Source organism: Gopherus flavomarginatus, chromosome 1, assembly GCF_025201925.1.
Source record: "Gopherus flavomarginatus isolate rGopFla2 chromosome 1, rGopFla2.mat.asm, whole genome shotgun sequence".
Classification (NCBI taxonomy): Eukaryota; Metazoa; Chordata; order Testudines; family Testudinidae; genus Gopherus; species Gopherus flavomarginatus.
Window position 1 is genome coordinate 59,227,131 of NC_066617.1, and position 15,980 is coordinate 59,243,110.

At 44.9% G+C, this 15,980-nt stretch overlaps 1 protein-coding gene across 1 annotated transcript; it reads right to left on the minus strand.

Moving 5' to 3' along the window:
• Positions 1-1,524: 1,524 nt before the first annotated feature.
• LOC127043221 (uncharacterized) lies at positions 1,525-3,717 on the minus strand (the record flags this gene model as incomplete). Its single annotated transcript, XM_050937047.1, is given in 3 exon segments — positions 1,525-1,618; positions 1,620-2,172; positions 2,535-3,717. Coding segments are annotated over 3 exon segments (1,830 nt in total), but the record flags the coding sequence as incomplete, so codon positions are not given.
• Positions 3,718-15,980: the final 12,263 nt, after the last annotated feature.

Sequence of the window (15,980 nt, forward strand, 5' to 3'; positions counted from 1 at the left end):
GGCCTGAAGTCATTCTGTGATTTGGGGAGGACTTCCTCGGCAAGAGAGAGAAGGTGGTTTAGTAGGACTCGGGCAAGGATCTTCCCTGCAATGGAGAGGAGAGCAATACCTCTGTAGTTCCCGCACAAAGATTTGTCCCTTTCTTGAATATTGTAACAATGTTGGCATTCTTAAAGTCAGTGGGATTTCTTCACAAGTCCAGATTTTGGCAAAGTTTGTGCAGTAGCATTGTTCCACCAGCTTTACAAACCTCAGCTGGGATGCTGTCTGGGCCTGGTGACTTATGATTTTTTGTCTGGGTGATGACATGCTGGACTTCCTCAGAAGATGAGGGATCAGCATGGTGTTCCATTGCTGGGCATTGCGGAATAGACTTGATGGTGTCTTCAGAGACCATGGATTCACAGTTTAGTAGGCTCTCAGAGTGCTCCTTCCAGCATTGTTTAATGGCCACTTTGTCCTCGAGGAGGGTGGAGTCACCCTGGGAACGTAAAGGGGTTGGGCCTTTGGAGCTTGGCCCATATATTTGAAAATCATAAGCTAGTGAAGCATCACTTAAGAGCATTATCAGAGGGCATCTGCTGATGTTCGTCCATCGTTATCGATGAAGACCTCAACAACTCATTCGTTCGATGACCAGACTCTGCGCGTCCGAAGATGATTGATCAGTCCGATTCAGGCGTGGAACGTCCTGTCACACGTCGGGCAGACATGTGATGGCACTGTCGATGATGTGCGGGCAGCTCTGGACTTGCGCAACTCACGCTTTATTTCAGCCTCAGCAGTACGCCTCGCCTCAGAGGTATTACTGCCTGTGTGAATGAGGCTGCGCCATGCTGGACGGTTCAGTGCGAGGGTTTCCCATGTGGTGGTGTTGATCTCGAGGGACTTCAGAGAGGTCTTCAGCGTGTCCTTGAACTGCTTCTTTTGTCCTCCATGGGAGCGCTTTCCCTGGGTGAGTTCTCCGTAAAAGAGCTGTTTAGGAATGCGCTCGTCTGACATTCTCACGACATTCTCACGACATCTGGTCTGGGTTCTCATCAGCAGTGTGTGAACTGACGGCAGACTGGATCTGGTAAGGACTTCAGTATCGGGCACTTTGTCCTGCCATCTGATTTTTAGAAGCTTTCGCAGACAGGAAGTGTGGAAGTGATTGAGCCTTCATGCATTACTCCGATAGACCTTCAGCTTCATTGGTAGGCTGATCCCTCGACGTTCCCAGGTGTTGGAGTGCAATCGGCCAGATGCAGAGCTGGCTTTAGCAATTCTGCAGTTTACTTCATCATCAATTGACACTGCTCGGAAAAGGGTACTGCCCAGGTACATGAAGTGGTCCACTGCCTGAAGTATCTGTCCATTTACAGTGATGGACGGTTCTGAGTACGGAGCGTGGGGAGCTGGCTAGTGCATGACCTCAGTCTTCTTGATGTTAATGGTGAGACAGAAGTTGTTGCATGCAGATGAAATTTTGTCCATAACGGCTTGCATTTCTGGCTCCGTACTAGCATTCAGAGCACAATCATCGGCAAAGAGAAAGTCTCGAAGTACAGTTTCCTTCACCTTGGTGATGGCAGGCAGTCGCCTCAGATTGAATAGTTTCCCATCAGTTCTTAAGGCCTACTCCTTCAGTGCAGTGTTGAAAGGCATCAGTCGGAGTGGCAGAAAATATCATGCTGAACAAAGTGGGTGCTAAAACACACTCTTGCCTGATGCTGTTGGTGACTGGGAAGGCCTCAGATGTTTCACCATCATCCAGGACACAAGCCATCATACCGTGATGAAATTGACATACCATTTGTTTGAATCTGTCTGGACAGCCAAATTTCAACATGATCCTCCACAGGCCCTGGCGACTGACAGAGTCAAACGCTTTCGTGAGGTCCACAAAAGTTGTGTAGAGTTCACAGTTCTGCTCTTGACATTTCTCCTGTAGCTGACGCGCAGCGAAGATCATGTCAATAGTCCCACGTCCCTTGCGGAAGCTGCACTGTGATTCTGGCAGTAAGCCCTGCTCCAGGTGAATGATCAATCGGTTCAACAGAACCCGTGCAAGAACTTTCCCCACTGTAGAGAGCAGAGAGATTTCACGGTGATTGTTGCATACCTGGCGATTGCCCTTCCTCTTATAGAGGTGCACGATGGACGCGTCTCTAATTCCTGTGGAATGGATCCCTGCTTCCAGAAGGACTGAAACAGCTCAGTGAGTTTCCGTAGCAGCATGGGTCCACCGACTTTGTACACCTCTGCTGGGATGGCATCTGACCCTGAGGCTTTGCTACTTGACAGCTGATTGATGTCTTTCTTCACTTCGTCCTCTCCTGGTGAAACACCCAGGGAGTCATTGACTACAACCTAGGGCATCTTGTCAATGACCTCATCACTGATGACTGAGGGGCAGTTGAGAACTGCTTCAAAATGTTCAGCCCATCTCTGGAGAATCTGTGTCTTCTCTGTAAGGAGCACAGTGCCATCAGAGTTCAGGAGGGGAAAGCTCCCAGAAGACTGAGGATCATAGAGCATGTTGAGGGCTTCACAGAACTGCTCATAGTCGTTCCTGTCTGCATACGCCTGTATTTCATCTGCTTTGGCGCTCAGCCACAAGTCCCGCATTTTGCATAGTTGGTTCTGTACTGTTTTGCGAACGTTGATAAAGGCGGTCTTCTTTGCCGCAGAGGATGGGTTGTTCTGATATGCACGATGCAGGCGGTGCTTCTCAGCAAGTAAGGCCTGGATTTCTGCATCATTTTCGTCAAACCAGTCTTGCCGCCTGCATGTGGAGGGCCCCAATACCTTCGATGCAGCTGTATGGACAGTGTTGCGGAATCGCTCCCAGTCTTTCTCAACATCATCCTCATTACGAAGATCAGCAAGCTCTTTCTCTAGGTCTTCCGCTAGATTTTCAGTGATGCGGCTGTTCTTCAGCTTCGACACGTTGATCCTTTTGAGAGCCTTACAGCCTTGTGGTCGTCTCTTCGGCATGATACGGAGCTTCACTTTGGATACTATGAGCCTGTGATCCGTCCAACAGTCAGCGCCGCACATAGCTTTTGTAACCCTGACATCTTGTCTGTCCCTTCTCCTGATGATGACATAGTCGATCAGATGCCAGTGCTTGGAACGGGGATGCATCCATGACGTCCTGTTACAGGTAGGGAGGCGGAAGACCGTATTGGTGATCAGAAGGTCATGTGCTGCACAAGTTTTCAGCAGTAACAGGCCATTGCTGTTACACTTTCCCACTCCATTTTTCCCAATGACTCCTTCCCAGGCTGCGGCATCGCATCCGACTCTTGTGTTAAAATCGCCAAGCAGGATCAGCTTGTCTGTGCGGTGCACTGATGATAGCAGAGCATCTAGTTCTTCGCAGAATTTATCCTTCACATCCTCTGGGTTGGTCATTGTGGGAGCATATGCGCTGATCAAAGTAGCTTGTTTTCCTTTTTGAAGCGGAAGCTGCATTGTCATGAGTCGGTTATTCACACCCTTGGGGGGACTGGCAAGTTTCTGAACAAGATGATTCTTGATGGTGAAGCCAACTCCAGATTCGCAACGCTCATCACTGCTGCGGCCACTCCAGAAGAATGTATAGCCTCCGCCTGACTCAGACAGATGTTCTTCATTAGCAAGGTGAGTTTCGCTAAGGGCTGCAATGTCAATGTTGTAGCGTGCAAGCTCTCTGTTGACAAGTGCTGTTCTTCTCTCCGGTCTGTCTGCCATGATGTTGTCCAGTAGCGTATGCACATTCCATGTGCCAATGGTGATCGGTGTCACTCTAAGTTTTGTTTTTGTTCGACCGCTTTTGTGGGATCCCTGCCAGCCGCGGTATGCTGGCCAGGGTAAGGTGAAGTAAGCAATGTTTAGGGCACCTTTTCTAGCCCCCTTCTCATTCTATGGAGGAGACCAGTGCAATCCTGAATAGGGCTGCTCAGTCGCTCAAGAAGATGCCGAGCTCCACTGCTGCTTCGGTCAGTGAGGAACGACCATTATACCTGAGCGCCTGTGTGCAGCTCCGCGGCTACAGCTCCCAGTGTATCCACACCTGCTGCTTCGTCGCTCGCCCATAGCCACAGGACTTGATATGATGTGATATGATATGATGTCGAGATTTGCGCATGAATTGGATTAAAGTGAGGGAGAGTTGCGCGACATCAACCTCACTCTCTCTTCCCAGTTCCTATCTGTATCCAGTGGCAGGACAAGAGTCGAGACGGCTGGAGATAGGGCAGGGCGTAGTGGATGACCAGGACACCTACGTGTACACATACCCCTGGTTGAAAACCACTGTCCTTGAAAAGCTATGGATTTACCCTTTTGAACAGTTACATAATATTACTCCTGGGGTAATTCTGCACCACTGCACTTGTGCAGAATTCATGTCTCCCACAGATTTCTTTGCTTCCCTGCAGAAAAATGACTTTCTGACAGGGAAGCAAAGGGAAGCTGCAAGAGCAGTCAGACACCATTCCCTAGCAGCACAGGTATATCATTTCAGGCACCCAGAGCAGCCGACAGTGAGGTAAATCACCACAGGTCTGGGGACACCCCATACATCCAGAACCTCCCTAGCCCTCCATACCTCAACCACACCCCACTGACCCTCAACCCCTGTATCTGGAGCCCCCCTGCACCCAGCTGTGTTGGTCCTAGGATATTAGAGAGACAGGGTGGATGAGGTAATATCTTTGGAAAGCTTGTCTCTATAACAAACAGAAGTTGGTCCAATAAAAGATATTACCTCATCCATCTTGTCTCTATAAAAAAAATTAGGAAGCTTTCAAAAACTCTTGCTGCTATCCAGATAGGAAGTTAGAGTCCTTCTAGTATCCACAGTATGAAGTCTCACCCTTGTGACTATGAGGTGCAGGGAAAATCACTGGTAGTTTTATCTGAAATTCTGATGCTACCTTTAGTAAAAACCTTGGGTTAGGACAAAGTATCACTTAATCTTTGTGGAATATAGTGTATGGGTCAGCCATATGGGTGTATAACCCTTCTATCTAGTTCCTAGATTATAAGGCCAGAAGGGACCGCTGTGATCTTCCAGTCTGACCTCCTGCATTATTGCAACAATAAAAGCAGCTTATATAGACAAATAAATCAATGAGTACTCTGCCATGGGCTCAGAGGAAAACTTCATAATTTGTGATACACCATATTCAGATGCCATGAGCAAAGAGATTAGTTACCAACAAACTCATGGTGTGCTGATATAGCAGTCAAGTGGACTTTGACAGATGATACTGAGAAACTGTGACATGGTGTATAAGCCCCACACAGGGGAACAAAAGATTAATGAGCAGCTCTGAGCCCAGAAAGCCCTGCCCAGCAGCACCTGCTGAGCATACTCTTAATGGAAGCTGAGCTCAAAAGGGAGCCAAAAGGGGATGGGCGGAGCAAGGAAGCAGACAGGCCGCAGGAGCTCCACAGTGCCTGGACCAGACTCCACTGTCGAGCCACCAAAGGCCTCCTGGAGATGGTGGGCTGTGACTGAGGGAGAACCTACCCCCTGCCCAGGAGTCCCTAAGCACCCCCTGTAGTGATTGTACAGAAGCAAAGGCCATGGGAGGAAGTGACCCAAGGAGCAGGCATGGTGGAGTCTTCCCCCACACTGCATATCCAACCTGCCAGCCACAGAGACCTGGGCTGGAACCCAGTAGAGCAGAGAGGGCCTGGGTTCCCCTACCACCAGTCCCATTGATTGTTGTCACTGGGCTATACTGCTGGGCTCAGACACTGAATCTCACCTCCCCAACAGAGACCCAAAATCATTGTTATACAAATACTTACTACACATTTTATAGCAGCAACAATTGGTGATATAGGCTTGTCATGCATCAGTCTCACAAATTTAGCCCATTTAAATCACCTTCTACTAAAAAATGTTTTCTAGAATTAAGTAAAATATTTATAAAGCCTGAGATTTTTCCAGGTCTGTTAAAGTCCTGAACCTAAGCAATCAGATGCTGGAATAGTGGATCTGGATGATAAATCCTGCTCTTATTATGAGACAGTAAGTCCAGTGCACTGGATAAGGTCTGTATATCGTTTTGGAAAGATGGAGAAGGTCTATATATCACTGTTGCATCAGCCATGTCTGATGTCATTTTGCATTAAGAGAAATGGAAGGGAAGCATAGAGCAGACTCTTCCCCCAATCCATGAGAAAAGCATTTGATATAAAGAGTGTCTTTGCTGCTGATATAAAGAGGCTGTCCCTACCTGTTCTTGGCAAAACTGGCTATACCTTATATTGTTTCTAGCGACAAATAGCTGTATCTCTGGAAACTAAGAGGCTACAGATGATCCTGGATCCTTTGTTTCTCACTCAAAACTCTGTGTCATGTCTTTGCTTAATTGATGTGCTAGGCCCTTGAATTTTCCATCCAAGTGTAGCACAACGGGGTGGATCTTGTTCTGGATATGCAGTCTGGCTGATTTATTGCATACATGAAATGAAGGTTCCCTGACTTTTGAATGTCATATATCACCGTCATATTGTCTGTAGCAACTTGACTCACCTTGTTATGAGGAAGCAAAGATCTGAAATTGAAGTGAATTGATCTTACTTCCAGTGCATTTATATGCATGATTTTCTCTCTTGAGTTCCAAAGAGCTCTCTTTCTTAGAGCATTGAGATAAGTGCTCTGTCCATTATTGGAGGTGTCTGATACGATTATCTCTGAAAGAGCAGGGGGTTGAATGACACTCCTTTTGGCACATTTGTAATCTGAGGCTATGTCTACACTAGAGACCTTACATCTGCACAGCTGTGACGATGCAGCTGCACAAAGGTAAGATTGTGCATGTAGCCACTCTATTCTGACGGAAGAGAGCTCTCCGGTTGACATAATTAAACTACTCCTGGTGAGTCATGGTAGCTATGTCAGCGGGAGAGCATCTCCCGCTGACATAGCGCTGTCCCTGCTGGCGCTTCTGTCAGTGTAACTTATGTCACTCAGCGGTGTGTTTTTTCACATCTCCTGACTGGCATAAGTTATACTGATGAAAGTGCTCATGTTGACATAGACTCAGTCTCCCATTGTAAGGAAATCAGGACCTTTTCAGAAATAGACAACCTTTTCTCCATGCCATCTCTGCTTGGCTTATAATTCAGTGCTAGCAGTGCTGGAGAATTCACATTCTGAGACTTGCATAGGATGTCACATAAATTGCTCAGGCCACTAATTCCATTAGTGCCAGGAAGAACATGATCCTTTGAGTCCATTGCTAACAAAGCATCAATATAAATGACTGTATTTCCAGCAACCTGTACCTTGGGCATTGAGGACTGTACTTACAATGATCTGTCATGTAGAAACAAACAGGAATTTCTTTATATTTATTAGAAGTCCTAGACTCTCAAATACGAAGCATAAATAATAAATGTCACTGAGAAGCAACCATGTGATGTCCCTGTGATGAACTGTACCCCTGTATACACCCCCTGCACATTATGATAAAAATCTTTGTACAAAGTATATTTTATGAGGTTTCATCTGAAAACTCATAATTTGCTGGTTATTATTGTCCTGCTAAATATGTGTGGCAACATTGTATGTAAAGTTATAAGATTCCATTTTGTGACTTTACTAACAGATGTTCCAAGTCTGGGGAGTGGCAAAACCAGTTCCACAGAGACAAAGGGTGAGATGATGCCTCAGCCAGATGTAAACCTGCTAAATGGCCATTCTTTGGCAGGAAAGGGGATGAGGGCAAAAAAAAAATCTATATTTTAGCAAAGAAACAGCCTGGAGTTCCTGCCCACATGGACTGCCTGTTGCCAAGCTAGGAGCTGGAAATGCTTCTCGAAGGAAGGACAAGGAATATAAAAAAGAAGGAGAAACACCCCAAGAGCACTCTTATTTTTCTTTCTGCCCACCACATCCATGGCACTTGACCAACAAAGGAAGTAGAGTTGAACTGGGGGAAGGTTCCTGACCTAAGAGTTTGGCCAGTAATCTGCTAAAGACTGTGGTCAGAAAACCTTGCTTTGACTCTCATGTAGTTTAAGTTAGGTCCTAGTTGCATTTTATCTACATTTTACTTGTAACCATTTCTGACTCTTATGCCTCATTACTTGTACTCACTTAAAATGAATCCCTCTGTAGTTAATAAACTTGTTTTTATTGTTTTATCTAATCCAGTGCATTTGAGTTGAAGCATCTGGGAAACTCTATTTGGAATAACAGAACATGTGCATATCATGTCTATGAATTAAATAACAGACTTTACATGAGTTTGTATAGTCCAGGAGAGGGCTGGACAGTACAGGTCACACACTTCTGGGGGGAAAAACTAATCCTGGGAGTGTGCTGGGTTCACCCTGCAGTATAAACAAGGCTGGTAAGAGTTCATGTGTGCCTGGCTGCAGCACACACAGAGACATAGGATGCCCCTCCCCCCACCCTCCAGAGTGAGATAGGAGGGAGGTGTTTGTGTACAGAGCGTCCCTCAAGATTGGGGAGGGGGGACATGATCTACCCCAGGGTACAATCTGGTCTGTTGAATTGCTGTGTCCCTCTGATTCTCCAGCCCAGGGTGCCTTTTGCTGTGGGAACACGCCATTCCTGGCTCATTCATTCATAACCCTCAGCATGCAAAGTCGCACCCAGCTGCATGCTCTCCCAGCCATGCATGAACTACACACACAGCACAACCCTGCAAATTCTCCAGTCCCTGCCTTGTACCCCAGAGATGTGCCTCTTGTACTATCCAGCACACTGCTAGCTCATTAATTTGTTTGTTCCTCTATATAAATCCATGGTACTCCCACATTGTGAATACTTTGTGAAGATATGGTCACCCCACCTCAAAAAAAATCTATTGGAATTGGAAGAGGTTCAGAAAAGGGTAACAAAAATTATCAGGGGTCTGGAATAGCTTCCATCTGAGGAGAGATTAATAAGACTGGGACTTTAATCTTAGAAAAGAGACGATTAAGAGCTTATATGGTAGAGGTCAATAAAATCATGATGGGTGTGAAGGAAGTAAATAAGGAAGTGTTATTTACTCCTTCTCATAACACAAGAACTAGGGGTCACCAAATGAAATTAATAGGCATTAGATTTAAAACAAACAAAAGAAAGTATTTCTTCACACAACACACAGTCAGCCTGTGGAACTCCTTGCCAGAGGATGTTGTGAAGGCCAAGACTTAACAGAGTTAAAAAAAGAACTAGATAAGTTCATGGAAGGTAGGTCCACCAATGGCTATTAGCCAGGATGGGTAGGGATGGAAAGCCATGCTCTGAAGTGTCCCTAGCCTCTGTTTGCCAGAAGCTGAAAATGGGCGACAGGGGATAGATCACTTGATGATGACCTGTTCTGTTCATTCCCTCTAGGGCACCTGGCATTGGCCACTGTTGGAAGACAGGATACTGGGTTAGATGGGCCTTTGGTCTGACCCAGTATGGCCACTCAAAGTGACTTAAATGCTGGAGGCTGTTTGTGAGCAGTCCAGGAGTGGAGGCAGCAAAACACTATAAAGGGTACGCATGTTAGAGGGCAGGGGGACATAGCTACTCATCAGTCTGGATTGTACGCTGGGTATGTCACAGTCCCAAGTAACCAATTTTTTAGATAGGGCTTGACAATTTTTTTTTCTTAAATGAACTGTCCCAATGGACAGACATTTTGTAAATATCCTGTGAGCCACTGAGAAGCCAAAGGGGAGGACCTTGAACTGGAAGGGTTGTTGGCCCACCATAAAACAAACTTACTTGCAGTGACCTGACCTAAGAGAAATATGACAATAATAATCTTTTAGAATAAGAGCTGCTAACCAATCTATGGGTTAAAAGGTAAAGGATAATGGTCACTAACGGTACGTCTACACAACGAGATTATTCCAATTTTACATAAACCGGTTTTATAAAACAGATTGTATAAAGTCGAGTGCACTCGGCCACACTAAGCACATTAATTTGGCGGTGTGCGTCCCTGGTCCGAGGCTAGCATCGATTTCCAGAGCGTTGCACTGTGGGTAGCTATTCCATAGCTATCCCATAGTTCCCGCAGTCTCCCCCGCCCCTTAGAATTCTGGGTTGAGAATTTGCCCCAGTGGCTGATGGGGCAAAAATCATTGTCGCGGGTGGTTCTGGGTAAATGTCATCAGTCATTCCTTCCTCCGGGAAAGCAACGGCAGACAATCATTTCCCGCCCTTTTTCCCTGGATTGCCCTGGCAGACGCCATAGCACGGCAACCATGGAGCCTGTTGTTTTTTTTTTTACAGTCATCGTATGTGTACTGGATGCCGCAGACAGAGGCGATACTCCAGCGCTACACAACAGCCTTCATTTGCTTTTGCATGATAGCAGAGATGGTTACCAGTCATTCTGTACCGTCTGCTGCCAGTGTAATTTGGCAATGAGATGACGGTTATCTGTCCGTCTGTGCTGTCTGCTGCTATCACGGGTGCCCCTGGCTGAGATCGGCCAGGGGCGCAAAAGCAAAACTGGAAATGACTCCCCGAGTCAATCCCTCCTTTATGGTTTCTAAAAATAGAGTCAGTCCTGCCTAGAATATGGGGCAAATGTACTAGAGAAGCAGTGTATCAGAGAGTACAGCTGCTCTGTGTCAGATCGCGCAGAAATGATGAGCTACATGCCATTCATGGGGGGTGCCCCTGCAACAACCCCACCTGTTGCTTCCCTTCTCCCCCAACCTTCCTGGGCTACCATGGCAGTGTTCCCCCCATTTGTGTGATGAAGTAATAAAGAATGCAGGAATAAGAAACACTGAGTTTTTAGTGACATAAAATGAGGGGGAGGCAGCCTCCCGGTGCTATGATAGTGCAGGCAGGACATTAAGCAGTGTGGGGGAGAGGAGCCCAACATCCCACTGCTATGATAGTCCAGGCAGTACAGCATCTTTTCTTTTCACATGAAAGGGAGGGGGCTGATTGAAGCTCAGCCCCGAGTTGCTATGATGAAGACGGTTACCAGCCGTTCTGTACCATCTACTGGGAATGACCGAGAATCATTTCTATTTTCAGCCAGGCGCCCCCGGCCAGCCTCACCTGAAGCCAGCCAGGAACACTCACAGGTTGATAAGAAGGACGGTGATCAGTCCTACTGCACCGTCTGCCACCGTGGAGGGGAGAGGAGCAGATACTTCTCTTCACTGTTGCAGCATCGCGTCTACCAGCAGCATTCAGTAGACATAAGGTGACATTGGAAGAAGTCAAGAAATGATTTCTTTCCCTTTTCTTTCACTTGGAGGGGGGAGTAAATTGACGAGCTATTCCCTGAACCACGCCGGACAATATGTTTGAACCTACAGGCACTGGGAGCTCAGCCAAGAATGCAAATACTTTTCGGAGACTGCTGGGGACTGTGGGATAGCTGGAGTCCTCAGTACCCCCTCCCTCCCTCCATGAGCATCCATTTGAGTCTCTGGCTTCCCGTTACACTTGTCACGCAGCACTGTGTAGCCTGTAGATTTTTTTTTCAAACGCTTTGGCATTTCGTCTTCTGTAACAGAGCTTTGATAGAACAGATTTGTCTCCCCATACAGCAATCAGATTCAGTATCTCCTGTACGGTCCATGCTGGAGCTCTTTTTGGATTTGGGACTGCATTGCCACCCGTGCTGATCAGAGCTCCACGCTGGGCAAACAGGAAATGAAAATCAAAAGTTCGCCGGGATTTTCCTGTTTACCTGGCCAATGCATCTGAGCTGAGATTGCTGTCCAGAGAGGTTACAGTGGTGCACTGTGCGATACCGCCCGGAGGCCAATACCATCGATTTGCGGCCACACTAACCCTAATCCAATATGGTAATACCGATTTTAGCGCTACTCCTCTCGTCGGGGAGGAGAACAGAAACCGATTTAAAGAGCCCTTTATATAGATATAAAGGGCCTCGTAGTGTGGATGGGTACAGCGTTAAATCGGTTTAACGCTAAAATCGGTTTAAACGCGTAGTGTAGACCAAGCCAAAATTAACATCCACTTTCTGAAACAAGAAGTTGTTCCCAATACTTTCCACAAACATACTGAACATTGTGTGTTTTAACTAATTGCTGTATCACTTTTCCAAAAGAAAAATGAAAGTTAAAGTCTCCTATGAAGAGTAAGGCTAGAACTCAAACCGAAACAGTAAGCACTGCAGAATATCTTGTGAACAATATCCAGGGCTTTGTGCTGAAAGAAATAGTGGCCTTGAGATACAGACACCTGTCTACTAAGAACTGGTATAAAATCATCAATTCTTTCTGCACAGATCACTGAGCAGCTGGGAAATGGAAACAGCTTTTGATCTCTACTAAGCTAGTCTGAATTTGAACAGGCAACCTAGAGGTGAAAGATAAACCCTGCAAGATCTTTATTCACCTCTTTTTTCCTTCATCATTTTAAATTACATAAGTTGAACAGCAAAGAATCCTGTGGCACCTTATAGACTAACAGATGTTTTGGAGCATGAGCTTTCGTGGGTGAATACCCACTTCGTCAGATGCATGTGGTGGAAATTTCCAGGGGCAGGTATATATATGCAGGCAAGCTAGAGATAACGAGGTTAGTTCAGTCAGGGAGGATGAGGCCCTGTTCTAGCAGTTGAGGTGTGAAAACCAAGGGAGGAGAAACTGGTTTTGTAGTTGGCGAGCCATTCACAGTCTTTGTTCAATCCTGAGCTGATGGTGTCAAATTTGCAGATGAATCGAAGCGCAGCAGTTTCTCTTTGAAGTCTGGTCCTGAAGTTTTTTTGCTGCAGGATGACCACCTTAAGATCTGCTATAGTGTGGCCAGGGAGGTTGAAGTGTTCTCCTACAGTTGAACAGTGTGCTTTATGTACACAAATACACACTATCAATATACTCAGTATTTTTTCTAAAACAAAATATAATCTTTACCGTCTAAGTTTACCTCTCATAAGGTTAGGGTTATGATGAAAAATGGATTTTAGCTAAATGGAAAAACCAGTGAAAAGATACTTCAATCTGTCATCCTTATTCCCTGAAGAGAAACATTGCAAAGGGCCAGCACAAGATCCATGCACCATTTAACTACTACTCAGACTCTCAAAATGAGGGTTTAAATGGGACTTAAGTAGTAGTTCAGGGCCTCTGCAATAGGGGGAATTTTACCTTGAGAACACACCCATTTTTTCTGAAAATTTCCCCTACAAAAACTGTAGACTATGTAACTTTAAATAATCAGTCATCTGAAGATTGGCATTACTTTGAGACATGCCATAATGTGTCAAATGAATACTCATTGTGAGAAATGTAAACAAAAGATAACCATTGTTTAATATCCTGTGAAAATATTCACACAAACAGATAAGTCATAATCATTTAAAAATGGTGGCTTGTATTTCTACTTCTAGTTATCTAGGATATGCTCCGTCGCATATGTGCTAAAATCAGATACATAATAACATTATGCCATATCCTCCACTCCCTTACAGTTGTGCAGTCATTTAAACCTCTGCAAAATGAGTGCACAGTGAGTAAAAAAATGTTACCAAATCATGGTGGCTAAGCAATTCTAAAACAAATTTCATATTTGAATGTGATGAGTTTTCTTTTTTGCAAGTTTAAATGTATAATGGCAGCATTTTGAACAAGTTGAAACCTTGCTGAGTTCTCTCAGGAAAGCCCCTAGTTTAAACTACAGGTCACACAAAAATGGATTACAATCTTGTCACCAGTCCATAAAAGCATTGACTGAATTCTGGCTACATTACAGACAGCAGGTGGTACAAGGAAATAGTAACTGATCTGACAGATCCAAAGTTAGCAGTGTCCATGGCATCACTCAGGTTTTTAATAAAGAATAAAACAGATGAGCATCAAGAGAAAGGTTTTCAATAAATAGAAGAAAAGCCCAGTTTTTAACATTTATTCTAGTGATTTTCTTCCCAGAGATTTTTGCCAGAAATAGGTTGAAATAGATTGACTATTTGGGATTCATCTGACTAGAGACATTTTCATATTATTAGTTCACCATATATATTCAATTTGTTTATTCAAATTTGTAACATACAGCTATGCCTTCTCCTTTACAGTTAGTTTGAATGTATATCTGAGGGTCAGCTTGTTAAAAGGGGGATAAAGTTCAGATTAAGTTTGTAATAAACACCCTTTCCACTCCCAAGGAGATCAAACACAATCATACATTATTTTTTCTTGTATTAGTTTATGCTGAAAACCCTCTCTTCTCAAAACTGTGTCAGATTTGATGTCTTCTTCTGAACAGTTTTTATTCTCACAGCTGAGATTAATTTTACAACCAACGTGCATGCATATCACTTAGACTGTCTGACAATTCCAGGTATGTCTTGGTAGGTCATACACATGCAGCATGTCAAAGAACCATGGAAGTTATAGATGGAAAAGATGTACAGTATGTTACTACATGAAACCCTATAATGGACAATAGCTTTCTAAGATTGCAAATTATAGGTTGGTTTATACCCTGAAGCAAGCGTTTATAGCAGTTCTACTTTTTTTCCCCACACCTGTCAAATTTAACTGTGGATGTTCTCGTTATGTACATAAACGGCTAACCTTTTTTCAAATTCTTCTGAGCTCTTGGTATCAGTTATGTCTGGTGGTATGTCTGGTGGTATGTCTGGTATCAGTTATGTCTGGTGGTAGGATTACCCCTACGTGTTGTATAAACAAAATCAGTCTGGCAAGAAGCAGTGCTCCTTGTTGTGGTTATTAATTCTGATAAAATTAAATCCCTGGCCATTATTATCAAGCAGCCTTGATTGCAATCAGCTCAGTATAAACTTTGTCCAAACAGGACATTAACAGGTGGAAACTGTCAAATACTTGAGAAGCATCATGATCAGTGATGGAGATGCTCAAAAGATGTGGACACTTGTACAGTAGCAGCTGCCACCATGGTTTGGGCCCTTCAGTGGCCTCTGTGGCAATGCTGTGACATCAAACTTCCTACAGAGCTGCAAATCTGAAGAACCACAGTTATATCAACTTTATTATATGATCATGAAATGTGGGCACTGAGGAACAGAGCCGCCCAGGGGTGGGGGGCAAGGCAAGTGGGACATTTTGCCCCAGGACCCAGGCCCTGTAGGGGCCCCCACAAGAATATAGTATTCTACAGTATTGTAACTTTTTTTTATGGAAGGAGCCCCCGAAATTGCTTTGCCCCAGGCCCCCTGAATCCTCTGGGCAGCCCTGCTGAGGAAGGCTGAAGAGCAGCAGATTGATGTTTTCAATTCTCATTGTCTTCTTATGCTGCTCTATACTAAGTGCCAGGACAAGATCAGCAATGAGAATATTCGTAACCAAACCCAGCAAGCACCTCCATCAGCACTGGGTCAGATTTGGTGGCTTTCTTTGTATAGACATATTATCAGGATGGAAGAACAAAAAATTACGAAATGTGGTTACCAAGGAAAGCCACTACATGGCCAGCAATCATGTGGTCACCAAAATCTTCAGTGGCACAGTAAGACCACTAGTGTCAGATACAGACTGAAGATCCAACCAGATTGTCTTAAGGATCTAGCTAGAGACTGATCTGGGTGGCAGTCAGTCTGCAAGGAGGCTACATCCCATTGGGATTTGCTATGATGATGATGATGTGTAAACAAATATTTCTTATGTCAGTTTTAAATTTGCTGTCTTTCAATTTAATTAAACATCTTCTTGTGTTATGAGAGGGCAAACAGGAGCACCTGATTTACATTTTCCACACTATTCATTCTTTTTATACTTCTTATACTGTCTTCTTAGACTCCTCTGTAAACTAAACCATGCCAATCTTTTCACTGTTTATGGGCAAGTCTTTTCATTTGTAACCCTTCTGCCCCTCTGAGTTGGCAGCAACAAGGGCCGGGTTCAGTATCCAGGGGTTCCGTTTCAGTAACACAATGTATAACAGGCTCGAGCCCCCACCCAGTGACCTGGGACACTCACATACCACACCCCCCTGGGCGCCTCTAGGAGGCAATACTTCCCCTCTCGCAAGCACGGAGTCTGAGTGTAGCAAAATCTTTTTAATAAAG